At 36.6% G+C, this 27,382-nt stretch overlaps 1 protein-coding gene across 1 annotated transcript in view; it reads right to left on the bottom strand.

The window, feature by feature from the left end:
* RPS6KA6 (ribosomal protein S6 kinase A6) overlaps positions 1 to 26,314 on the bottom strand; it is a 117,059-nt gene extending 90,745 nt beyond the window's left edge. Inside the window, exons 1-2 of the mRNA XM_040467869.1 lie at positions 26,256 to 26,314; positions 10,028 to 10,144 (exon numbers count right to left, since the gene is read on the bottom strand). Coding sequence (XP_040323803.1) covers positions 10,028 to 10,144; positions 26,256 to 26,300 — 162 coding nt within the window. The 5' untranslated portion in view covers positions 26,301 to 26,314. The remainder of the gene's footprint in view (positions 1 to 10,027; positions 10,145 to 26,255) is intronic.
* Between the last annotated feature and the right edge of the window lie 1,068 nt (positions 26,315 to 27,382).

Here is a 27,382-nt window from a genome sequence, read left to right as displayed (position 1 = left end):
ATATTTTGCATGAAGAAGTACTCAGTAAGGGGGAACCTGGGTGGCTCATTCAGTTGAGTGTCCAACTATTGATTTCAGCTCCAGTCATGATCTCACAATTTGTGGGATCAAGCCCCACATCAGCATCTGCACTGACAGTGTGGACCCTGCTTGGGAATCTCTCTCCCTCTCTCTCTGCCCCTCCTCTGTTCATGCTGTTTCTCTCTTTCAAAATAAATAAATAAATAAATAAATAAATAAATAAATAAATAAATATTTTAAAAAGTACTCAGTAAATATTTGTTGAAGTGAATTTTAACATTGACACTGACTGAAGACAAGAACAAACTGCAAGGGATTTTAAGATACAAAGATATATTTTTAAAACTATCTCTTGATAATTACTCAAGAGGGCAAGGGTTTAATATTTTCAAAAATTCATTTTAAAATCCTATATAATCCATGAATGTTAAAATGTATGCTTTGTATAAATATTACTTGGCATGTGAAATACAAGGAAGGCCAGTCTGACAATTGTGATGTTTTCTTTCATGTGTTGTATTTGATTGTGTTTTAAAATAATCCACGTAACTTGTTTGGTATACTACATTTCAATCTTTCATTAGTAATCATTAATAGCATTATACTTGGTGTGTTTAGTACAGAATTTTTATATGCATATTTCATGATGATAATGCAAGCTTCTTTAAAATACAATTTTACAAATGTCTTTAGTAGTGATTTTCCCCATTAAATATACTATAAAGATATCTAACCTTGCAAGACTTTGTATAGGCTAAAAGTCCATTTATTGCATTTTAACAATGGAACTTTTGCAGGCAACTATATAAGACTGCAGCCCGAAGTTTCTTATAATTGCTCCTACACTTCTCTGATTCACAGCCTTGGTCAAATTCCTGCATAGGTTCAGCCTATAACAAGTCACACCCAAACAATGCCCATGCAAATGATGTATTCCTGACAAGCAAGTAGGTTCACATACTAGGAAGAAAAAAATATTAAGCTACCTCCTTAATATTTGGTTGATGAACTGCATGAAATTCACTATTCTGTAATTCAGTATTACAAATTTTAAAAAGGTTTCTATGATATGCTTGTTAAACTAAAGTTCCTACACAAAACTGAGTATTCCCTGAATTTAAGGACTGCATTAAAAACTTGTCTACATGTTGCTATATATAATGTGGAGATATGACTGAAGACATTTCATTATGTTAAACTGTATTCTTCTATGGAGCCCCATGGGGAAAAATTTTTTTTTGGTCTGTTAGATCTTTTTACAACCTTAAAGATACTGTCAATAATCATGCAATAAAAGGTATCAACTTCTTTATAATGGCTACCAAAAATTTTAAGTCTTCATTTTTTCCCAGTTCTGGAAGATATAGGCCATTATGCCATGCATTTGTAAACAACAAGAATGTATCTCTGGCTTCATCTACTCTTTCCTGCTCTAATTTGTCTGCTTCCATTTTCCTCTCCACTTATTTTTTATTTATTTTTTTACTTGGTATTCATCTACGAAAACCTTAAATTCTTTCTGGAGCAAAGCTGGATATAAATATATATACATATGAATTAATATATAACTGAAATGAAAAAAACAAATGACTTTTAATGGCTTGAAAGGTTTGCCTATTGAGATTTTAGTCAAGTCAATACTTAAGCATTTATACATTTGGGATATAAAAGAACTTCATCTCTGTTCTTCTAAAATTAACATCATAAAATGCAAAATATTTAAGAGAATATCATACTTTTAGAAAGTTTAAAAGCTAAAGGTCTGCAAGGGTGCCTGGGTGGTTCAGTCAGTTGAGAATTTGACGTCTCCTCAGTTCATGATCTCATAGTTCATGAGTTTGAGCCCCACGTTAGGCTCTGTGCTGAAAGCTCAGAGCCTGGAGCCTGTTTCAGATTCTGTGTCTCCCCTGCTCTTTGACCCTCCCCCACTCACTCTCTGTCTCTCTATCTCTATCTCTCTCAAAAACAAATAAACATTAAAAAAATTTTTTAAAGTGTGCAGAATGTACATACCTACTCCACAGGTCAGTTCTATAAGCACACCCCACATACAATATACATTAAAAGCTCCTTCTAATTTTACTCTTCTCAGCACAACTATTCAAGTCATATCTCCTTATCTTCATATGCCTCCCTTGCCAATTTACTGCCAAACCATAACCTGCCTTAGTTTTGTGTGTGTGTGTGTGTGTGTGTGTGTGTCCTGAAAATGCTTTTCTGTATTTTATATGTTACATTCTATACCACATAAATAACAAGTTACTTTAAGAAAATTAATGTCAAGTTTATATTCACTAATACAGCTTTTACAAATGTTCTGCGCACACACTGGGTATTCAAAAATATTTTTCTTTTGAAGAAGGGAGTTAAGATGTTAGAGAAGTAGGGGGATCTGGATTTTCCTCATTCTTCAAACAGGGTTGTATTGAGGTCAGATCACCAGGAAATAGATGCACAGAGCAGTGGGAGGATCTCCACAGCTGGAGGGAGACAACTTGACAGGATTGAGGTACATGTATATTTGTTGGGGGAGACAAAATGATGGAGCTACAGAGGAGAGGGAACCCCTTCTATGGAGGGACAAAAGGGAGAGAGAGAGGGGTTGTGAAAGTGCGGCATTGAGTTAGCACAATAGCAAAACCTTTCTGGACCACAGACTTTTGCAAACAGCCTTGGGAGCTGAAACTCTGAGGCTTTTGACATGCATGATTTTCTCTGGATCTTTCTCTGGATCGGAGCTATGGAGCACTTCCTGGGGAGGAGGGAGCTGGTCCAGGAGTGCATAGAGTGGTGTAGCGAACTCCAGGGACACTGGAAGAGAACAGTTCCCTTCCTGGAGTACTTTGGGAAGAGGGCTTATTGCCCCCAAGACAAAAGAACCTACAGGTACCAGCCACAGGCCTTTCATCAGCAGGGTAGAGAGGCTCCACTTCAGAGCAGAGAAGCAGATTGAAGCAGTGCCAGGTTCTTTAAGACATGGGGTTTTGAATCCCAGTCAGGGGGCCAAGAAGAAGGTGTGGGACAAATGTGGAGCAGGACAAGCTAACCACCATTGCTATTCTGTGAAGACTGCCTGAAGACCAGACTCATCCAAGTCTGGGGAGAAGAGATTGGGGTGATGCCATTTTTTGCTCCAACAACAACATGGTGGTACGTCAGAGAATGGCACAGAGACCCCCAGTGGAGGAGGGACAAGCTTACACTAAACCCTGCTCCTCTGTGCCTGGCAATTGCTTATTTACTGGAGCAAGGCAGACTAACACGATGCAGTAAGACTCTCCTCCAGACCAGCACAGCCACCAACTCCAGGCAACAAAGGACAACTCTTTTTCTTTTTCTTCCCCCCTTCTTTTTTTCTAATGGAATCAGGCTAATAGTTTCTGATTTGTCTTTTGTCAATTATTATTTTATATATGTATATTTTTTAATCAGGCATTTTTATTCTATCCTTTTTCCATTTTTCTCTTTATTCTTCTTTATTTTTCTTTCTCTTTCTCTGGAATTAGCTTATAGTTTATTGATTCTCTGTTTGGTTTTCTTGTCTCCCCTTTCCTTTTTCTCCTTTTATGGGATCAGGCTTCCCCTCATTTTTTTTTTCTTCCAGGGTTACTACAACAAACCAATCAAAGCATATCTAGTGAAAGGTCCAAACACTCCACCACAGCAAGAGAGGAAAAGCTCTGCACAGAACTAACCAGTGGGACAGAGCAGCCAAAACACCAGAGCAGAATACATAAAACATATACCAGAAACACTTCCTGGAGTGTGAGGCCCTGGAGAGTGTATGACCCTTTTGGAATATAGTAGCACTCTGAGGCAAAGGAAACATAACAAATTTTAAAACAGAAGTTCAGCCAAAATGACAAGACAGAGGAATTCTCCCAAAGAAAAGTCAAGAAGAAATCACAGCCAAAGAATTGCTCAAAAGAAATATAAATAATATATCTGAAAAAAATTTAGAATAACAGTGATAAGACTAATATAGCTAGTCTTGAACAAAAGCACAGAACACATCAGAGAAATCCTTCCTACAGAGATCAAAGACCTAAGAACTAGTCAGGATGAATTAAAAAATGCTATAGCTAAGATGCAAAATAAACTAGATACAGTGACACCAAGGATTGAAGAAGCAGAGGAGGGAATATGAGAAATAGAAGAAACCATTATGGAAAATAACAAAGCTTAAAAAAAGAAGGAAAGGAAATTGTGAGAACAGGAGGGAAGAATTGGAAAACTAAGTGATTCCATGAAACGAAACAATATCCATATGATACGAGTCACAGAAGAAGAGAGCGAGAAAAAGGGGTGGAACGTTTATTTGAACAAATTATAGCTGAGAACTTTCCCAATCTCGGGAAGGAATAGGCATCAAAGTCCAAGAAGCACAGAGAACACCACTCAAAATCAACAAAAAGAGGTCAACATCACAACATGTCAGAGCAAAACTTGCAAAATACTAAGATTAAGAGAATTCTGGAAGCAGCTAAGGACAAAAGGTCATTAACCTACAAGGGTAGACACACAAGATTATTAGCAGACCTGTCCACTGAAACTTGACAGGCCAGAAGGAAGTGCTAGGAAATGTTCAATATGCTGAATAGGAAAAAAAAATGCAGCCAAGAATCCTTTATCCAGCAGGGCTGTCATTCAGAAAGGAGAGATAAAGGCTTTCCCAGACGAACAAAAACTAAAGGAGCTTCTGAACACTAAATCAGCCCTGTAAGAATTCTAAGGGGGATTCTTTCTGAGTGGAAAGCAGCAAAGACTACAAACAACTGGAAAACATCACCACAAACATGAAATCTACAGATAACACAATGGCACTTAAATCATATATTTCAATCACTCTGAATGTAAATGGAGTAAATGTTACAATCAAGAGACGTAGGGTATCAGAATGGATTAAAAAAAACAAGATCCATCTATATGCTGCCTGCAAGAGACTCATTTTAGACCTGAGGACACCAGCATAGTGAAAGTGAGAGGATGGAGAACAATTTGTCATGCTAATGGACATCAAAAGAAAGCCACAGTAGCCATACTTATATCAGATGAACTAGATTTTAAACCAAAGATTGTAACAAGAGATGGATAAGGGCATTATATCATAATTAAGGGTTTTTTCCATCAAAAAGAGCTAATAATTATAAATATTTATGCCCACAAAAATGAGCACCAAAATATATAAATCAAGTAATCATAAACAAAAGCAAAGTTATTTATAATAATATCATAATTGTGAGAGATTTTAATATTCCACTTACAACAATGTATAGATCATCTAAGCAGAATATTAACACAGAAACAACAACTCTGAATGACACACTGGGCTAGATGGACTTAACAGGTATATTGAAAACATTTCATCCTAAATCAGCAGAGTACACCTTATTCTCAGTGCACATGAAACAGTCACCAGAATAGATCCCACAATGGGTCACAAATCACCCCTCAACAGGTACAAAAAGATTGAGGTCATACCAGGCATACTGTCAGATCACAACGCTATGAAACTTGAAGTCAACCACAAGAAAAAAATTGGAAAGCCCTCAAACACATGGAGGTTAAAGAACATCCTACTAAAGAATGAATGGGTTAATTAGGAAATTAAAGAAGAATTTAAAAAATACATGGAAGCAAATGCAAATGAAAACACAACAGTTAAAACCCTTTGGGGTGCAGTCCTAAGAGTAAAATACATTGCAATTTAGCCCTATCTCAAGGAGCAAGAAAGGTCCCAAACACACAAACTAACCTTACACCTAAAGGACCTAGAAAGAGAGCAGTGAATAACACCCAAAGTCAGCAGAAGAAGGGAAATAAATAATAAATATTAGAGCAGAAATAAAAGATATAGAATCCAAAAAAACAATAGAACAGATCAATGAAACTAGGAGCTGGTTTTTTGAAAGAATAAACAAAATTGATAAGCCCCTAGCCAGACTTCTCAAAAAGAAAAGAGAAAGGACCCAAATAGATAAAATCACAAATGAAAGAGGAGAGATCACAACCTACCACAAAAATAAAACAATTATAAGAGAATACTAGGAAAACTTATATGTCAACAAAGTGGACAATCTGGAAGAAATGTACAAATTCCTAGACACTCACATACCTCCAAAACTCAAAGAGGAAAAAATAGAAAATTTGAACAGGCTCATAACTAACAAATAAATTGAATCAGTTATCAAAAACCTCACACCAAATAAGAGTCTTGGGCCGGATGGCTTCCCAGGGGAATTCTATCAGAGATTTAAAGAAGGGTTAATACCTATACTCCTCAAAATGTCCCCCCCTCAAAAAATAGAAAAAGAAGGAAAGCTTCCAATGTCATTCTATGAAGCCAGGATTACCTTGATTCTAAAACCAGACAAAGACCCCACTAAGTGGGAAAATTACAGTCCAATATCCATTATGAAACTGTATGCAAAATTTCTCAACAAATACTAACAAATCCAATTCAACAGTACATTAAAAGAATTATTCACCATGATCAAGTGGGACTTATTCCTGGGTGCAGGCTGTTTTTATATTTGCAAATCAATCAATGTGATACACTACATTAATTTAAAAAAAAAGGATAAGAACCATATGATCTTTTCAATAGATGAAGAAAAAGCATTTGACAAAATATAGTATCCTTTATTGATAAAACCCCTTAAGAAAGTAGGGTTAGAAGGAACATACCTTAACATCATAAAAGCAATACATGAAGTGCCCACAGCTAATATCATCCTCAATGGGGAAAAACTGAGAGCTTTTCCCCTAAGATCAGGAATACGACATGGATGTCTACTCTCACCACTGTTGTTCAACATAATGTTGGAAGTCCTAGCCTCAGCAATCATACAACAAAAAGAATTACAAGTCATCCAAATCAGCAAGGAAGAAGTCAAATATTCAGTCTTCACAAATGACATGATACTCTACATGGAAAACCAGAAAGACTCCACCAAAAACCTCCTAGAGCTGATACATGAATTGATCAAAGTCACAGCATATAAAATCAATGTTCAGAAATCAGTTGCATTTCTATACACCAATAATGAAGCAACAGAAAAAGAAATCAAGGAATCAATCCCATTTACAATTCCACCAAAAACTATAAGATACCTATGAATAAACCTAACCAAAGAGGTAAAATATCTGTATGCTGAAAACTATAGAAAGCTTATGAAAGAAACTGAAGACACAAAGAAATGGAAAAACATTCCATGCTCATGGATTGGAAGAACAAATGTTGTTACAATGTCAATATTACCTAAAGAAATCTACACATTCAATGCAATCCATATCAAAATAACACTAGCATTCTTCACAGAACTAGAACAAATAATTCTGGACCCCAAATACCCAATGTAATCTTAAAAAAGAAAACCAAAGTTGGAGGAATCACAAATCCAGACTTTAACCTGTATTGCAAAGCTGTAATAATCAAGACAGGATACTATTGGCACAAAAAGAAACACATAGACCAATGGAATAGCATAGAGAATACAGAATGGAAGCACAAATATATGGCCAACTAATCTTTGACAAAACAGGAAAGATTATCCAACGGAAAAAAAAAAAGATATTTTCTAGCAAATGGTGCTGGGAGAACTGGACAGCAACATGCAGAAGAATGAACATAGATACTTTCTTACAACACAGATTCAATAAATTCAAAATGCATGAAAAACCTAAATGTGACACTGGAAACCATCAGAATCCTAGAGTGGAAAACAGGCAACAGCCTCTTTGACTTAGGCCATAGCAACTTCTTACTTGATATATCTTCAGAGGCAAGAGAAATAACAACAGAAATGAACTACTGGGACCTCATCAAGATAAAAACCTTCTGCACAGCAAAGGAAACAATCAACAAAACTAAAAGGCAACTAATGGAATGGGAGAAGGTATTTGCAAATGACATAGCAGATAAAGGGTTAGTATTCAAAATCTGTAAAGAATTTACCAAACTCAACACACAAAAAACAATCTAGTGAAGTAATCAGCAAAAGGTATGAATAGACACTTTAATCCAGATGTCTAACAGACACATGAAGAAAGGCTCAATGTCACTCATAAGGGAAATAGAAATCAAAACCACAATGAGATACCACTTCACACCTGTCAGAATGGCTAAAATTAACAACTCAGGAAACAACAGATGTTGGCGAGGATGTGGAGAAAAGGAACTCTTTTGCACTGTTGGCGAGAATGCAAACTGGTGCAACCACTCTGGAAAACAGTATGGAGGTTCCTTTTTTAATTAAAAAAAATAAAAATAGAACTACCCTTCAACCCAGCTATTGGACTACTAGGAATTTATCCAAAGGATACAAAAATGCTGATTCATAGGGGCACATACACCCCAATATTTATAGCAGTGCTATTAACAATAGCCTAATTATGGAAAGAGCCAAAATGTTCATCCACTGATAACTGGATTAAGAAAGATTTGGTACACACACACACACACACACACACACACACACACACATACACACACACACACAATGGAATACTACTTGGCAATGAGAAGAATGAAATCTTGCCATTTGCAACTATGTGGATGGAACTAGAGGGTATTATGCTAAGTGAAATAAGCCTGTCAGAGAAAGACAGACATCAGATGATGTCACTCATATGTGGAATTTGAGAAACTCAACAGATGAACATAGGGGAAGGAAAGGGAAAATAAAAAGCAGAGAGGGAGGCAAATCATAAGAGACTCTAAACTACAAAGAACAAACTGAGAGATGTTCGAGGGCATGTGAGTGGGGGTTGGGTTAAATGGGTGATGGGCATTAACAAGGGCACTTTTCAGGATGAGTACTCGGTGTCATATGTTAGTGATGAATCACTGGGTTCTACTCCTGAAGCCAAGACTACTCTGAATGTTAACAAAGTTGAATTTAAATTATGTGTGTGTGGGTGTGTATCTTTCTTTTAAAATGATTTAAATCATAATGATTTAGATCATAATAATCACTGCTCAGTTGCCCTGCTTTTCCCCTTTAAAACTAAATCTCAGCCACACTCAAATTAGTAGTTTCTCCTTATCTTTCTCCCCTTCAATTGTTGTTTCTGTTTTCCTAAAGGCTATGTGTCTGTGTGTGTGCAGTAACTTTCATGACTTAGATATTAGCTGTACAAAGTCAAGAACCAGACCTACACCCTCGAAAAATTATATGCCATTAAGCACTTAATATACAGTTTTAATAATGAATTTCTGAATTAATGTTTCTCAATTTTTTCTCTTTCTCTTGAAATTTAAGCTCCTTAAATGTAGGGTTTCACATCATCCACATGTCACCCAGTATCCTTCCCTTTTGTCCTTCACACATACTACTTTAACAGATGATAGGTGAATTCATGCATTCATATATGAATTGATACCTACATTCTGGCTTTTGTGATAGAGCTACAGAATATAAATAAAATCATCAGGAGAGAGAAAGCTGTAATCATGCAAGCATATGAACAGAGAAACAAGGAAGACTTTTTTAAAAAAATACTTTAATTTAGACAGGTAATAAATAGCATGCTATATTTTGTCCTAAAGAAATCAGTGATGAGTGCCTGGGTGGCTCAGTCAGCTAAGCATCTGATTCTTGATTTTGGCTCAGTTTATGCCCTTGCTGTTCATGAGATGGATCCCCACCATCAGGCTCTGTGCTGAAAATGTGGAGACTATGTAGGATTCTCTCTCTCCCTCACTCTCTGCCCTTAACTTGCTCATGTGAGTGCTCTCTCTCTCTCTCTCTCTCTGAAAATAAATAAATATACATGAAAAAAAGAAATCAGTGAGCCAAAGGTACTGGAAAACATTCATTATTATAGAGAAGTATAAAGAAATGGAATTAAAAGTAGAAATAAAAGCAGTAAAATTACAGAATTACCTTTGTGTGTATCCTTTGACAAATTTAGAAATGGCATATTTTCAGATTTTTCTATATGTGTACCTTTTATTTGCTAAATGTTTAGAAGAGGAAACAATGTGGAATAAAACATTTATTACCTTTCCAAAGGATCCCTGACCAAGAACTTTGAGCAACTCAAATTGTGCAGGATCTGCTTTCTCATACCCTTCCTTAACATGATGAGTAATAGGGATTTCTTTAACAATTCCTTCATCCTGTAAAAAGAAATCCAAAAATACTCAAATCCAGCTGCAACATCTTAAGATTAGCTCCATTAAGAATCAGAAATCTCACCAGAAATTAACTGAATATCCAACTCCTTCAATATAACACAGAGTTTTATGGACTACTGGTATATTCATTTCCCTGTTTTCTAACACATAGAGATACACCACCATCTTCACCACCCCTCTTAAGTAATTGCATGTAAATATAAGCACATAAAATCTATGTTTCAGCTTTTCCTGTTTCAGCTTTCCCTTCCAACAAGGTAGTGACACAAGAAAAACATCAATAACTAACTCACTGGAGTGGTGCCTGGCTGGCTCAGTTGGTTGAGCATCCAAATCATAATATTGGTAAAGCATGTGACTCTCAGTCTCAGGGTTTATTCAAGCCCCATGTTGGGCATGGAGTCTCCTCAATAAAAGGACCCTCATTGGAGTATGATTTATGAAGTAGATGCAGAAAAAAAGATAGATAAAACCTTGTACATTATAGGGCATGACAAAATATGTGAGCTTCCAAAGTTCTTTGAAATAGAATTCCACTGTAGCCTTTTAAGTAGTCAGTGATATATAAATACTTAAATGTCCAACTAGCCATATTATTGAAATGAAAAACTGGCTATAGGCAAACAAAATCTGCAAATCCCAAACAAATGTTTCCAGGCCATATTTGTTATTGAAATTTTGTATATAAATTATATGCCAGATTTCCTACCACCTGGTCAGGCAGATAAGAAGGTACCCAGGGAGTGTTGTTCTGCTTTTTGTTGCTCTATTCAGCTGTGAAGATTACACTCAGATGAGGTGTAATTCTAGTCCCTAGAGAAGCATAGTAGCTAGGATGAAAAAACGTCAAATGTATTACCTATCACAAAATAACAAGAGCTGGGAAATAGTATCTAACATTCTGACTATATAGTGGAAAAAAACCTGAGATCCACAGAGTTTAAGTTCACATGACCAGTTAATCACCATGTCTAGAAATCTTGGTAGATTTCCATAATACCATATTAATTCTTATCTAGATGGCAAGAATCATCTCAATTCATTCTTTAATTAATTAATAAATAGTGGCTGTGGCCAAAGCAGGCACGAACATAATCCCAAGTAGCTAGACTTCATGGTAGCTAAAATAACACAGGTAGTCAAACATTAATTCACCAGAGTGGTAGGTAGGAGGAGTATTCAGTCATAAATGAAGAATCAGCTCTGAACGTATGTCCATGGATGTTCGTTACACATTAAAATATTATTTCAGCAGACTCTTAAGTAGCTATGAGAGTGAGTTTTCCTTTTGAAGGGGTTTCTTTTTTAAAAAATAAAAAAACCCTTTTAATGCAAATACATATGCTTTGCAGCTACCATTTTGGATTAAAGTATGGCATATCTGTATGCACCTTTGCAACAGAATATGTGTATACCAAAAGCAACATCATCAGATTGTATACATTTAAATTATGGTTAACTGAGTTTTCACCACATACTATGAATGTACTACTAGTCTTCAAAGAATATAATAAAAACACTTACTGGAATTTCTATCCACATGAAAGAATACTGGTAGAAGAGTCAGTAGACTAAGTTTTGCTCTTAGCTCTGCCATGTATAAGCTAAGCAGCCTTGGCCAAATCACAAACCACTTTATTTCAGTATTCTCACATGACAAACATGTTATGTTAAAAGGGTCTTTAAGGTTTCCCCACAAGTCTGTGATTTTTTTTTTACTTTTTTAATGTTTATTTTTGAGATAAAGAGGGGGGGGAGGAGCAGAGAGAGAGGGAGACACAGAATCCGAACAAGGCTCCAGGCTCCAAACTGTCAGTACAGAGCCCGACGCATGGCTCGAATTCACAAGCCATGAGATCATGACCTGAGCCAAAGTCAGATGCTTAACAAACTGAGCCATCCAGGTGCACCAAGTTCAATTCCATATTGAACACAGTACAGCAGTTTTATGCTTGAGCGCTTTAGTTTCTGCCCTGTTTAAAATCATCATTATAAACATGGGTCATGATGACATTAGTTTTTTTAAAATTTTCATATTTAGGAAGCAACTACTCTATTCTAATTACTGTCACCAAGGAAACAACTATACTCTACTCTAGTTAGTTTCACCAACCCTAAGAATGCCTTCCAAATGAAAGAGTCTGTCGAATACCTCTTCTAATTAAAGTCCACATATGCCCATCCCTTAAAAATGTAATATGTCTTTCAATTTTTGGCAGCATTCCCATAAAATTCCCAACATGAAAATGCTACTATATGAGAAAAGACCACTTTTCCCAGCGGATAGTCACCATAGAATATTGTTACACTGTGTCCTAATAACTCATCACCTTGTCTTTCTCTCCCACTAGACCATGAGCTGCCTGAATGCAGGTATTAATCATACTCATCTCTGCATTCCTAATGCTTAGCACGATATTTGTTTGATTGTATGGGAGCAGACATCCAAAGAAATCCACCCAATTTCGTAACAAGGGCATGAAGAAAAACATTTTTTCAGTATACTTGACACAAAATGTTACATTAGTTTCAGGCATACAAGGTAGGATTCAACTATTCTGTATGATATCCTATGTTTACCACAAGTGTAGCTACCATCTGTCACCATAGAAAGCTATTATAGTACCATTGACTATATTCCCTATGCTGTAGATCTTATTCCCATGACTTATTCATTCTGTAACTGAAAGCCTGTATCTCTGACTCCACCTCACCCATTTTGCCCATCCGTTAGCTCCCCTCCCTTCTGGCAACCATCAGCTTATTCTCACTTGTAAAAAGAAAGATTTTAAAGATAAATTAACTAGTAAGAAGCCTCAAAATTATTTTTAAATACCACTTAAAAAAACAGAAAAATATGTGTCCAGAATTATTTTTTTTAATACTTAAAGGAAATAGGCAAACAGGAAATTCATTCTAGATAATGGATAATGTCGTTTTGAATACAACTGCCTTTATTTCTAAATTTAATTAAATATGCATTTTTCCTTAGAGTGTGAGGAATATAAATAAACATTTTTTCCAGATTACCCATGGTCAGTAGTTTTATTACACTGTGTGGTACTCAATACAAATGAAGAGCATAATGACACCAGAATCTGTATTTTTTTCTAAATCCTGATATTAACTTGCTAATTGGCCATCTGTCTTCTCTAATAAAAATATAACTCCCCAGGCAAACAATTATTATGCATTATATTACTAAATTATGGATAGTTTGCCTTTAAGTAGACAGTAGCTTACGATGCCCTAGCTGCTAATAAAAATTAATAGTAAAATAATTTTTTATCATTTTTTTAGTATGAAATTTATTGTCAAATTGGTTTCCATGCAACACCCAGTGCTCATCCCAAAAGGTGCCCTCCTCAATACCCATCACCCACCCTCCCCTCCCTCCCAACCCCATCAACCCTCAGTTTGTTCTCAGTTTTTAAGAGTCTCTTATGCTTTGGCTCTCTCCCACTCTAACTTCTTTTTTTTTTCCTTGCCCTCCCCCATGGATTTCTGTTAAGTTTCTCAGGATCCACATAACAGTGAAAACATATGATATCTGTCTTTATCTGTATGGCTTATTTCACTTAGCATCACACTCTGCAGTTCCATCCACGTTGCTACAAAGGGCCATATTTCAATCTTTCTAATTGCCACGTAGTACTCCATTGCGTATATAAACCACAATTTCTTTATCCATTCATCAGTTGATGGACATTTAGGCTCTTTCCATAATTTGGCTATTGTTGAGAGTGCTGCTATAAACATTGGGGTACAAGTGCCCCTAGGCATCAGTACTCCTGTATCCCTTGGGTCAATTCCTAGCAGTGCTATTGCTGGGTCATAGGGTAGGTCTATTTTTAATTTTCAGAGGAACCTCCATACTGCTTTCCAGAGTGGTTGCACCAATTTGCATTCCCACCAACAGTGCAAGAGGGTTCCCGTTTCTCCACATCCTCGCCAGCATCTATAGTCTCCTGATTTGTTCATTTTGGCCACTCTGACTGGCATGAGGTGATATCTGAGTGTGGTTTTGATTTGTATTTCCCTGATGAGGAGCGACGTTGAGCATCTTTTCAGGTGCCTGTTGGCCATCTGGATGTCTTCTTTAGAGAAGTGTCTATTCATGCTTTCTGCCCATTTCTTCACTGGGTTATTTGTTTTTTGGGTGTGGAGTTTGGTGAGCTCTTTATAGATTTTGGATACTAGCCCTTTGTCCGATATGTCATTTGCAAATATCTTTTCCCATTCCGTTGGTTGCCTTTTAGTTTTGTTGGTTGTTTCCTTGGCTGTGCACAAGCTTTTGATCTTCATAAGGTCCCAGTAGTTCATTTCTGCTTTTAATTCCCTTGCCTTTGGGGATGTGTCGAGTAAGAGATTGCTACGGCTGAGGTCAGGGAGGTCTTTTTCTGCTTTCCCCTCTAGGGTTTTGATTGTTTTCTGTCTCACATTCAGGTCCTTTATCCATTTTGAGTTTATTTTTGTGAATGGTGTGAGAAAGTGGTCTAGTTTCAACCTTATGCATGTCCAGTTGTCCCAGCACCATTTGTTAAAGAGACTGTCTTTTTTCTATTGGATATTCTTTCCTGCTTTGTCAAAGATGAGTTGGCCATACGTTTGTGGGTCTAGTTCTGGGGTTTCTATTCTATTCCATTGGTCTATGTGCCTGTTTTTGTGCAATACCATGCTGTCTTGATGATGACAGCTTTGTAGTAGAGGCTAAAGTCTGGGATTGTGATGCCTCCTGCTTTGGTCTTCCTCTCCAAAATTACTTTGGCTATTCGGGACCTTTGTGGTTCCATACAAATTTTAGGATTGCTTGTTCTAGCTTCGAGAAGAATGCTGGTGCAATTGTGATTGGGATTGCATTGAATGTGTAGATAGTTTTGGGTAGTATTGACATTTTAACAATATTTATTCTTCCAATCCATGAGCACGGAATGTTTTTCTATTTCTTTATATCTTCTTCAATTTCCTTCATAAGCTTTCTATAGTTTTCAGCATACAGATCTTTTACATCTTTGGTTAGGTTTATTCCTAGGAATGTTATGCTTCTTGGTGCAATTGTGAATGGGATCAGTTTCTTTATTTGTATTTCCCTTGCTTCATTATTAGTGTGTAAATATGCAACTGATTTCTGTACATTATTTTTGTATCCAGCGACTTTGCTGAATTCATGTGTCAGTTCTAGCAGGCTTTTGCTGGAATCTATCGGATTTTCCATGCATAATATCATGTCATCTGCAAAAAGTGAAAGCTTGACTTCATCTTTGCCAATCTTGATGCCTTTGATTTCCTTTCGTTTTCTGATTGCTGATGCTAGAACTTCCAACACCATGTTAAACAACAGAGGTGAGAGTCGACATCCCTGTCGTGTTCTGAATCTCAGGGGGAAAGCTCTCGGTTTTTCCCCATTGAGGATGATATTAGCTGTGGGTTTTTCATAAATGGCTTTGATGATGTTTAAGTACGTTCCTTCTATCCCGACATTCTCAACGGTATTTATTAAGAAAGGATGCTGAATTTTGTCAAATATTTTTTCTGCATCAATTGACAGGATCATATGGTTCTTTTCTTTTCTTTTTTCTTTTCTTTTTTCTTTATTAAGGTGATGTATCACATTGATTGATTTGTGAATGTTGAACCATACCTGCATCCCAGGAATGAATCCCACTTGATCATGGTGAATAATTCCTTTTATATGCTGTTGAATTCGATTTCTAGTATCTTATTGAGAATTTCTCCATCCATATTCATCAGGGATCTTGGCCTGCAGTTGTCTTTTTTTTTTACTGGGTCTCTGACTGGTTTAGGAATCAAAGTAATGCTGGATTCATAGAATGAGTCTGGAAGTTTTCCTTCCCTTTCTATTTTTTGATAGCTTGAGAAGGATAGGTATTATCTCTGCTTTAAATGGCTGGTAGAATTCCCCTGGGAAGCCATCTTCCCATCTGGTCCTGCACTCCTATTTGTTGGGAGATTTTGACAACTGATTCAATTTCTTCACTGGTTATGGGTCTGTTCAAATTTTCTATTTCTTCCTGTTTGAGTTTTCGAAGTGTGTGGGTGCTTAGGAATTTGTCCATTTCTTCCAGGTTGACCCGTTTGTTGGCATATAATTTTTCATGGTATTCCTTGATAATTGCTTGTATCTCTGAGAGATTGGTTGTAATAATTCCTTTTTCACTCATGATTTTATATATTTGGGTCATCTTCCTTTTCTTTTTGAGAAGCCTGGCTAGAGGTTTATCAATTTTGTTTATTTTTTCAAAAAAACAAAACAAAACAAAACAACTCTTGGTTTCATTGATCTGCTCTACAGATTTTTTTTTTTTTGATTCTATATTGTTTATTTCTGCTCTAATCTTTATTATTTCTCTTCTTCTGTTGGGTTTGGGGTTCTTTGCTGTTCTGCTTCTATTTCCTTCGGGTGTGCTATTAGATTTTGTATTTGGGATTTTTCTTGTTTCTTGAGATAGTCCTGGATTGCAAAGTATTTTCCTCTCAGGACTGCCTTTGCTGCATCCCAAAGCGTTTGGATTGTTGTATTTTCACTTTCATTTGTTTCCATATATTTTTCAAATTTCTTCTCTAATTGCCTGGTTGACCCACTCATTCTTTAGTAGGGTGTTCGTTAACCCCCATGCTTTTGGAGGTTTTCCAGGCTTTTTCTTGTGGTTGATTTCTTTTTTCTAATTTTTTTTTAAATTTTTTAATGTTTATTTTTTTTTTTGAGACAGAGAGAGACACAGCATGAGCAGGGAAGGGGCAGAGAGAGAGGGAGACACAAAATGTGAAGCAGGCTCCAGGCTCTGAGCTGTAAGCACAGAGCCCAAAGCGGGGCTCGAACTCACGAACTGTGGAGATCATGACCTGAGCCGAAGTCGGACGCTTAACCCACTGAGCCACCCAGGCGCCCCTCCTGTGGTTGATTTCAAGCTTCATAGCATTGTGGTCTGAAAGTATGCATGGTATGATCTCAATTCTTGTATACTTATGACGGGCTGTTTTGTGACCCAGTGTGTTATCTATCTTGGAGAATGTTCCATGTGCACTCGAGAAGAAAGTATATTTTGTTGCTTTGGGATGCAGAGTTCTAAATATATCTGTCAAGTCCATCTGATCCAACGTATCATTCAGGGCCCTTGTTTCTTTATTGATCCTGTGTCTAGATGATCTCTCCATTGTTGTAAGTGGAGTATTAAAGTCTCCTGCAATTACCACATTCTTATCAACCAGATTGCTTATGTTTGTGATTGTTTTATATATTTGGGGACTCCCGTATTTGGCGCATAGACATTTATAATTGTTACCTCTTCCTGATGGATAGACCCTGTAATTATTATATAATGCCCTTCTTCATCTCTTGTTGCGGCCTTTAATTGAAACTCTAGTTTTTCTGATATAAGTATGGCTACCCCAGTTTTCTTTTGACTTCCAGTAGAATGATAGATAGTTCTCCATCCCCTCAGTTTCAATCTGAAAGTGTCCTAAGGTCTACAATTAGTCTCTTGTAGACAGCAAATAGATGGGTCATGGTTTTGTTTTGTTTTTTCCATTCTGATACCCTATTTCTTTTGGTTGGAGCATTTAGTCCATTTACATTCAGTGTTATTATAGAAAGATATGGGTTTAGAGTCATTGTGATGCCTGTGGCTTTCATGCTTGTAGTGATGTCTCTGGTACCTTGTCTCACAGGGTCCCCCTTAGGATCTCTTGTAGGGATGGTTTAGTGGTGACAAATTCCTTCAGTTTTTGTTTATTTGGGAAGACCTTTATCTCTCCTTCTATTCTAAATGACAGATTTGCTGGATAAAGGATTCTTGGCTGCATATTTTTTCTGTTCATCACATTGAATATTTCCTGCCATTCCTTTCTGGCCTGCCAAGTTTCAGTAGATAAATCCGTCAGGAGTCTTATCAGTCTCCCTTTATATGTTAGAGCCTGTTTATCCCTAGCTGCTTTCAGAATTTTCTCTTTATCCTTGTATTTTGCCAGTTTCACTATGATATGTTGTGCAGAAGATCAATTCAAGTTACGTCTGAATGCAGTTCGCTGTGTCTCTTGGATTTCAATGCCTTCTTCCTTCCCCAGATCAGGGAAGTTCTCAGCTATGGTTTCTTCAAGTACACCTTCAGCTCTTTCCCTCTCTCTTCCTCTTCTGAAATCCCAATTATGCGTATGTTATTATGTTTAATTGTGTGACTTAGTTCTCTAATTTTCCCCTCATACTCCTAGATTCTTTTATCTCTCTTTTTCTCAGCTTCCTCTTTTTCATAATTTTATTTTCTAACACCTAACTCTCCTCTACCTCTTGAATCTGAGCTGTGGTCACCTCCATTTTATTTTGCACCTCATTTATAGCATTTTTTTTAGCTCCTCCTGACTACTTCTTAATCCCTTGATCTCTGTAGTAATAGATTCTCTGTTGTCCTCTATGCTTTTTTCAAGCCCAGCCATTAATTTTATGACTATTATTTTAAATTCATTTTCTGTTACATTGCTTAAATCGTTTTTGATCAGTTCGTTAGCTGTCACTACTTCCTGGAGTTTCTTCTGAGATGAATTCTTCCATTTCGTCATTTTGGATAGACCCTGGAGTGGCGCAGAACAGCAGGGCTCTTCCTCTGTGCTGTCTTGAGTAACTTGCATTGGTGGGCGGGGACACAGTCAGACCCAATGTCTACCCCCAGCCCACCACTGGGGCCACAGTCAGACTGCTGTGTACCTTATCTTCCCCTCTCCAAGGGGTAGGACTCACTGCGGAGTGGTGTGGCCCTTGTCTGGGCTACTTGCACACTGCCAGGCTTGTGGTGCTGCTTCTATGGGATCCGGTGTAGTAGCCGGGGGGTGGCGGGGGGTGGATCCGCAGGGTGCACAGGGGTGGGAGGGGCAGACTCAGCTCCTTTTGCCTTTGGTGGTCCACTTCAGAAGGCCCTGTGGCACTGGGAGGGAGGCAGATCCGTCACAGGGATGGATCCACAGAAGCACAATGTTGGGTGTTTGCGTGGTGCAAGCAAGTTCAGTGACGGAAACTGGTTGCCTTTGGGATTTTGGCTGGAGGATGGGCGAGGGAGCTGGTGAGCACCTTTGTTCTCCACCAATCTGAGCTCTGTCCTCTGGGGGTCAACAACTCTCCCTCCCATTGTACTCTAGCCTCCCCCACTCTCAGAGCAGAGCTATTGACTTATAATATTCCAGATGTGAAGTCCCACTGGCTGTCAGAACACACTCCGTCTGGCCTCTCCACTTTTGCAAGCCAGACTCGGGGGCTCTACCTTGCCAGGTGGGCTGGCTGCCCCTCCACTGCCCCGGCTCCTTCCCATCAGTCCGTGTACTGCGCAACGCCTCTCAGTCCTTCCTACCCTTTTCCGTGGGCCTCTCATCTATGCTTGGCTCCAGAGTCCATTCTGCTAGTCTTCTGGCAGTTTTCTGGGTTATTTAGTCAGATGTGGGTGGAATCTAATTGGTCAGCAGGATGTGGTGAGCCCAGCTTCCTCCTACGCTGCCATCTTCCTCTTCTTCATCAATATTTATTTAATACACATGTTTGAGTCTCACCCTCAGAGATTATGGTCCAGTAGAACTAGGGTGAGACCTAGCATTTTCTAAAACCTCCCCAGATGATTCTGATACATGATCAGGACTGAAAAAAGTTATTTAGGTGTTTCTAAGATATACTTATATGGGTATATATAGATACACAAATACACACATACATCCACAGCTACTTATTACAGAAGTGTTTTATATTTTGTATGTACTAGCTCTTTTTATTGTCAAATCATGACACGCTCTGTGTCATCATTTGTAATATCAGTCTTATTTCATCTACTCCCCACCCTAGTCTTGTCTATTGCTTAACATGTCTCAGCCTCCCCAAGGCTATACTTATTGATGTTTACTATTAAAACATTTTTGTGTCATCTGCAGCCCTTTTCCCTTCCACTACTTCACTTTCTTTCTTCTGCTTCTGCACTATTCCAAAAGCTTGAGACTAGAAGCAATCTAGCCTGAAATAAGATAGTGATGTACCTATCAGCAATCCATTTGTTTTCTCTTAGGAATGAATCATCTTCAAAAAATGTTCTCTATTCTGGTACAATGAAGTCATGATATATTACATAATCTTCCCATTTATACAGTCTTTTCTCTTTAATCATTCACTCATTCAGATAAATCAACATTTAAGGAACATACACTATGTATTAGGTACAGTGCTACACATTGGGAATACAGGATAAAATGTAGACTTGAGGATAACATTTTTTTGTCTTATATATCACATTCCCTAATGAAACAAAAGGGTATACTATAAATTATGGGCTAAATCTTTTCCCCTCAAAACTCATGTGCTAAAGTCTTAACCCCCAGTACCTCAGAATGACTATTTGGAGACAGGGCCTTTAAAAAGGTAATTAAGGTAAAATAAGGTCATTAGGATGGACCTAATCCTAATCCAATATTACTGGTATTCTCATAAGAAAAGGAGATTAGGAAACAGACACATAAAGGATGAGGCACAGCACGAAGACAGCCATCTATAAACCAAGGGTTTGAAATTTTTCAAAAACCAAGGAGAGTGGCCTCAGAAGAAACCAGCTCTGCCAACACCTTGATCTTGAACTTCTAGCCTCCATAATTGTGATAAAATAAATTTGTCGTTTAAGTTACTTAGCCTGTAGTATTTAGTTATGGCAGCCCTTGCAAACTTATACAAAGTACCTAATCATAGTTGATCTGTGTAAAGACAGTTGCTACTGTGAAATTAAGATTTAATAACTTTGAAATAGGAACCACTATTCTTTCCAACACCATATGAAAAAAATTGGTGATTTTTTAGAATATCATAGTAATTGTTGATAAATACAAAAATTATGAATGCTCAGTCACAACCAAAATAGTATGCTCTGATATCTATAATCTGTGATCATCTTTTTAATTCAGGGGTCAACAATGTTATAACACTGGAAAAATATACTGATATAGTTCAAAATGAACTTCTAAGTACACTACTGCTCCATTCATTTGAAAACCAATTTCAAATCATCTGTTAATGAGAAAGAAAAGTTGATGACAATCTATTAGGAATTCATACTATATAATTCTATTACAACAGTTTCCTTGGACTATGGAACTAAGCATAGATACCTCCAGAAAAGAGGTCAAAAGAAAAGGGATGAACTTAGGAAGTATAATGCTAAGTGAAGCAAGTCAGTTAGAAAAAGGCAAATACCATATTATTTCACTCATATGTGGAATTTAATAAACAAAACAAAGGAGCATGGGGGAAAGAGAGAGAGAGAGAGAGAGAATGAGACAGAGAGAGAGAGAGAAGCCAAAAAACAGATGCTAAACTATTAAGAAAAAACTGATGGTTACCAGAAGCGAGGTGGGGGGGGGGGGGGAGGATGGTTGAAACAGGTGGTGAAGATTAAGGAGTATAATGGGGCACCTGGGTGGTTCAGTCAGTTAAGTGTCCAACTTAGGCTCAGGTCATGATCTCAGAGCTCGTGAGTTTGAGCCCCAGGTCAGGCTCTGTACTAACAGCTCAGAGCTTAGAGCCTGCCCTGGATTCTGTGTCTCTCCCTCTCTCTGTCCCTCCCATGTTCATGCTGTCTCCTTCAGTCTCTCAATAATGAATAAACTTAAAAAAAAAGATTAAGGAGTATAATTGTCATGATGAGCACTGGATGATGTATAGAATTGTTGACTCGCTATATTGTACACTTGAAACTAATATAACACTGTATATTAACTATACTGGAATTAAATTTTTTAAACTTAAAAAGAAGAGGGATTTTAAAAGCATAAATTTGGGGTTTTTATTCAATAATGCCATATCCACCTGTCCAAACATGTGTTTTATTTGGGAGTAGATAGGCCAGTTTGATCATCAGGAAATTCCAAAAGCATGTAGTTGTGGATTTGTTAAAATGTACATGCAGAGATTTGGGAAAGCGGCTTGATGTATTTTTCTCATGCGGGTCTTCTTTCTTTATTGTGGGAAAGCGGTGAATAATCCAGGGTCACTGAAAACCAAGTGAAGTATCAGCATACTTTGAACGAAGGCTAACAGTAATAATAATGTACATGTCAAAATGCCACTAGGATGAAGAAAACATTTCAAATGATGTACATATTGAAAAGTAATTGCCAAATATTTAGGTTAGGAAAACAGTATCAATTTGTATGAATGACTGAAAACCAAAGAAGGATGGCAAACTAGTTCCCACTTGGCTTGGTTTATTCTACTTTATAGAATTATCTCTTTAGTTCCCTTATCTATAAAATTGGAATAAAACCTGCCCTATCCATTTCATATCTGGGTTAGAGAATTTTGAAAACCACAAAATGTCTATAAAAATTGAAGTCATTGAATTATTTATACTATTTATCTTTGCATCCTTTGTGGTTTAGCATGCAACTCTACCTTATATTGGCTGTCCATCAATTTTTAGTTGAACAATAATTGTTTATCTAAGAGTTTTGCATACCTGTAATACAAGGGTTTGAAATTTTTAAAAAACACTAAATGAATAAAAAGCACCAACTTTCCAAGGGAAGAAAAACATTGAAGCACAGCAAGGATAAATTTTTAGAATGGGAAGAGAACTAAAGGAAGGAAAAATCCACTTCCTACTTACGGCTATACCTGAGTTTAAGTAAAACACACTTGTAAAAGAATATTTCTTAAAGGATTCTTACGACAGACATATGTCTAGAATGGTTTTCAAAATTAGAAATGTAGGGCTTCAAAATATCAGGAAATCATTTTTTATGTACATTTTCAGCTAAATGTAACCTTTTTATTTCTGGGTATTAAAAATATATATCAGCTTGGAGATTAAACATACTGCTGATGTACTAATGGAATAAACTAAAAAATCTAAGTGTTAAGTGAATATTCTTTTGAAATTTCTAAAATATTGGTAACATTAAAAATATGTATCTTATTTCAGGAAAAATAATCATTCCACACAAACTTTAAAAGTAAATATAAATGGATCACAAACTAGGAAATATAAGACATCTCTACTCATTTTGACAACATAAAACAATTAATTCATGTCAGTAATCTACTAAAGAAGAATTATAACACCTTTTTCTTCTAGCCTGGACACAGTTGGGAGAAGTAAGGGACTAGATGATGAATATGGTATCAAATATCTTTTATCAGTGAGCTGTTACATAATACTTACCAAATGTGAACATTGTCTTGAGAAACGGAAAAATTAATTCTAACTAAACTAGACATATTAAAATTATACTAACTATAATTTAGTCTTGTCAATAATATGCTGGACACATACAGGAAGTTTGGGAAGCAATTTAATTAACTCTGCTTGTTTTAACTGAAGAAAAGAGATCAGATGACCATGAAAGTCTAAAGCTGTGATAAGTGAGATGAAGTAGATCGGTTGTTTAAATCAGTCAATCACAAAACAGCATCAGGCAACATAAGCAATACCTAAGTTCAAATTTAAAGAACACTGTTTAAAGAATCTCTGCATCACAGAGCAATCTCTGCAACATTCCATTATTAAACAAAAAAGAGACAGCTGCAAAAAAACACACATCTGCCAGCATCACACTGGAATAGGCAACTACATCCCCTCAAATCCTATATTTTAAACCAGTAAACAAAGATATAAATTTATATGTTTAGTGTTTCTTATCACCCACATCATTTAACTGACACAAAATGAGTACCTGAACCATTGCACAGCAAATGTACTTTGTTTTAAGTTCCAATAGCTCAGGCTATAAACTAAATCAAATCCTTGGAAGTGATTCTAGGTCTCTTATTTTCCAATACTTCAGATTTCCCTTTCTAGATACTGAAGTTGACTGTCTAATTTAGATCATATTAACATCTATCACTGTATATTTTACTGCTTTTCCATTAAAACTGTAATTCTTGACTCATCTTTCATTAAAATTGGGAAGGCAAATATTTGACAATAACCCTATGTATATATCTATATTTTTATGTTGGCTACACATGTACTTATGTACACATGCACACACACAGTTGTTTTGGGTTTTTTTTTTTTTTTTGTCTTCTTCCTGTGGTGTGGGGCATGGCATTTCCTTGTTAATTTATTAATACTCAAATATACCCTTCCCCACTGCCTTTTGTATTTTCTTACACTTTATGTTTTATAAACTAGTAACATAATTACAACTATGCCTCCTAGTACACATGACCTGTAATAAAGCTTTAGATGACTTTGATAGCAGCTTACATTTAATTATACTCAAAATTAACATGTTACTAATATCAAGTAAAGTGCAAAAGCCATAATGACAACATTTTACCTCTTATTAAGCAGAAGTAAGATTATTGTTACATCATCACAACCTGAAGAGACAGTGAATTTTTACATAGACTATTTCAAATAAGAGTCTTGGAGAAACCCAATTTAAATATCTCTCCTGGTCCTATCTAAAAAAATCCTCTTATAAACTAGTATCAAGGAAAAAAAAGGACATCAAGGTTGATTTTATCAATAACTAAATAAAAAAGTATGGAGCTTTCCTTATTTTCCACTTCTTTGAGTCTACACAATACACAGATGACTTAGCATGAGGCACACTGGGTCATAAGTCTTGTTTCTGCTATTGTTACCTTGATGACCTAGTATAACAACCTCTCCAAGTCTCAAAAGACTTACCTAAATATACAATGAGGTTATTATAAAGTATTATCTCTGAGGCTCCTTACAGCTTAAACAGTCCATAATTCCATGAAAATATCAATTAAAATGATAATCATAAAATAACAAAATAAATGTGGATTTCCATCTTAGACACTTCTTGAAAACTTAAGAACACTCTTCCATAAAACTAGACCTTGGGGCACCTGGCTGGCTCAGTTGGTTGTGCGTCCAACTTCGGTTCAGGTCATGATCGCAGTGTTCCTGAGTTCAAGCCCTGTTTTGGGCTCTGTGCTTATGGCTCAGAGCCTGGAGCCTATTTCAGATTCGGTATCTCCTTCTCTGTCTCTGCCCCTCTCCCTCTCATGCTCTGTCTCTCTTTCTCTTTCTTCCAAAAATAAATAAACATTAGGAAAAAGAAAAAGAAAACTAGACCTTGTACAATGAGAGTCTAGTATATAGGCCTGACATTGAATGGCCTAATAGTTAAATGGTCTTTAAAATTGGTTAGAAACTTCTAGGTCACCTGGGTGGCACAGTCAGTTAAGCATCCTACTCTTGATTGCAGCTCAGGTCATGATCTCGCAGTTCATGAATTCAAGCCTCACATCAGGCTCTGCACTGACATTGTGGGACCTGCTTAAGATTCTCTCTCTCTCTCTCTCTCTCTCTCCCCACACACACACACGCTTGTATTCTCTCTCTCTCTCTCTCTCTCTCTCTCTCTCAAAATAAATGAATAAACTTAAAAAAAAACTAGCTAGAAACTACTGAAATAATTTAGTTATAAAACTTTTTCAATGCCAGGAAATGGATTTTAAATGATCTCAGGTTAAATATTTCTACATTAAATCTCCTTTCTACCCAAAAGTTGAGCATAACCTGATTTAGTTTAATGTAGAAGACTGTGTATTTTAGTGCTACACTTACTCATATGCTAGCAAGTAAAAATTTCATTCATTACACTAAAAATGAGTGAATTTCATGGCATGTAAATTATACCTCAATAAAGTTGTTTAAAAAAAACTTCACTGGGGCCCCCCGGGTGGCTCAGTCAGTTAAGCGTCTAACTTGATTTCAGCTCAAGTCATAATCTCACAGTTCATGAGATCAAGCTCCTCACTGGGCTCCACACTGTCAGCACAGGACCTGCTTGAGATTCTCTCTCCCTTCTCTCTCTGCCCATACCCCAGCTTGTGCTCTCTCTCTGTCTCTCAAAATAAATAAATACTTTTTTTAAAAAACCGCTTCAGTTATAAAAATTTCTAACAAGAAAACTGTCTTATATTTTAAACTGCTATTATTTTATTAATAAATGAATTTGCTTATTATTAACTTACCTGAATAAATTTATTTAAGTGACAGAAGACTTTCTCTTTTCCCATTATTCTCTTTCCTTATATTTTAAAAATGTACCTTAATGAATTAATGTGAGTACTTACTTGGCAAGAATCTGCTTCTCCCTCTTCCATTGGCTCATCAACCATTTTAAGACCATCCACCTGAAAAATATTCAAATCAAAAACCAAAGTTCAGGATTACTAGAATAAGAATAAGAACTAAGAAAAATATAACAACTAGGCATTTCCCATCACGATCTAACAAGATCCACTCTTACTGAAACACAAACTGACAAAGGACATATAAAAGGTATTTAGAAAGGGAACATTAAATATGGTTTCCAGATTATTCTTGAGAATCCTTAACTTTCAGAGCTGTAGATTTCATTCCATATTATTTAGAGCATTGCTATGATAGATTAACATATACTAACCATATGACCTTTGTGGTTTCATTAATAGTATCCCCAGCCCCACACCAAGAAGTCAATTAAAAATAGGGCGCCTGGGTGGCCCAGTAGGTTGAGCATCCGACTTCAGCTCAAGTCATGATATCATGGTTCGTGAGTTTAAGCCCTGCATCGGGCTCTGTGCTGACAGCTCAGAGCCTGGAGCCTGCTTCTGATTCTGTGTCTTCCTCTCTCTCTCTCTGCCCGTCCCCTGCTCATTCTCTGTCTCTGTCTCTCCAAAATAAATAAATGTAAAAAATATTAAAAATAGGCAGAGGATCTAAATAGACATATTTCCAAAGACATATGGAAGTTCAATAGGCACATGAAAAGATGCTCAACAGTACTAATCATCAGAAAAATGCTAGTCAAACCCACAATGAGATATCATCTCACACCAATGAGAGTGACAATTATAAAAAGACAAGAAATAACAAGCATTGATAAGGATGTGGAGAAAACAAAACCATTGTGTAGTGCTGGTGAAAATGTAAATTGGTGTAGTCACTGTGGAAAATAGTATAGAGGTTTCTCCAAAAATTCAAAGTAGAAATAGTATACAATCCAGCAATTCTACTTCTGGGTATTTACCTAAAGCAAAAAAAAAAAAAACAAAAAAAAAAAAAAAAACAAAAAAACACTGATTGGAAAAGATACATCCACTCCTATGTTCATTGCAGCATTACTTGCAATAGCCAAAATATGGAAGCAACCTAGGTATCCACTAGTAGATAAATGGATAAATAAGATGTGAGATACGTGTATGTGTATATATATATA

The sequence above is a fragment of the Herpailurus yagouaroundi genome, unplaced genomic scaffold (assembly GCF_014898765.1).
Source record: "Herpailurus yagouaroundi ecotype Mexico unplaced genomic scaffold, PumYag 67623, whole genome shotgun sequence".
NCBI lineage: Eukaryota > Metazoa > Chordata > Mammalia > Carnivora > Felidae > Herpailurus > Herpailurus yagouaroundi.
The sequence above is the reverse complement of the archived record's forward strand: the minus strand, read 5'-3'. Positions and strand labels throughout refer to the sequence as shown.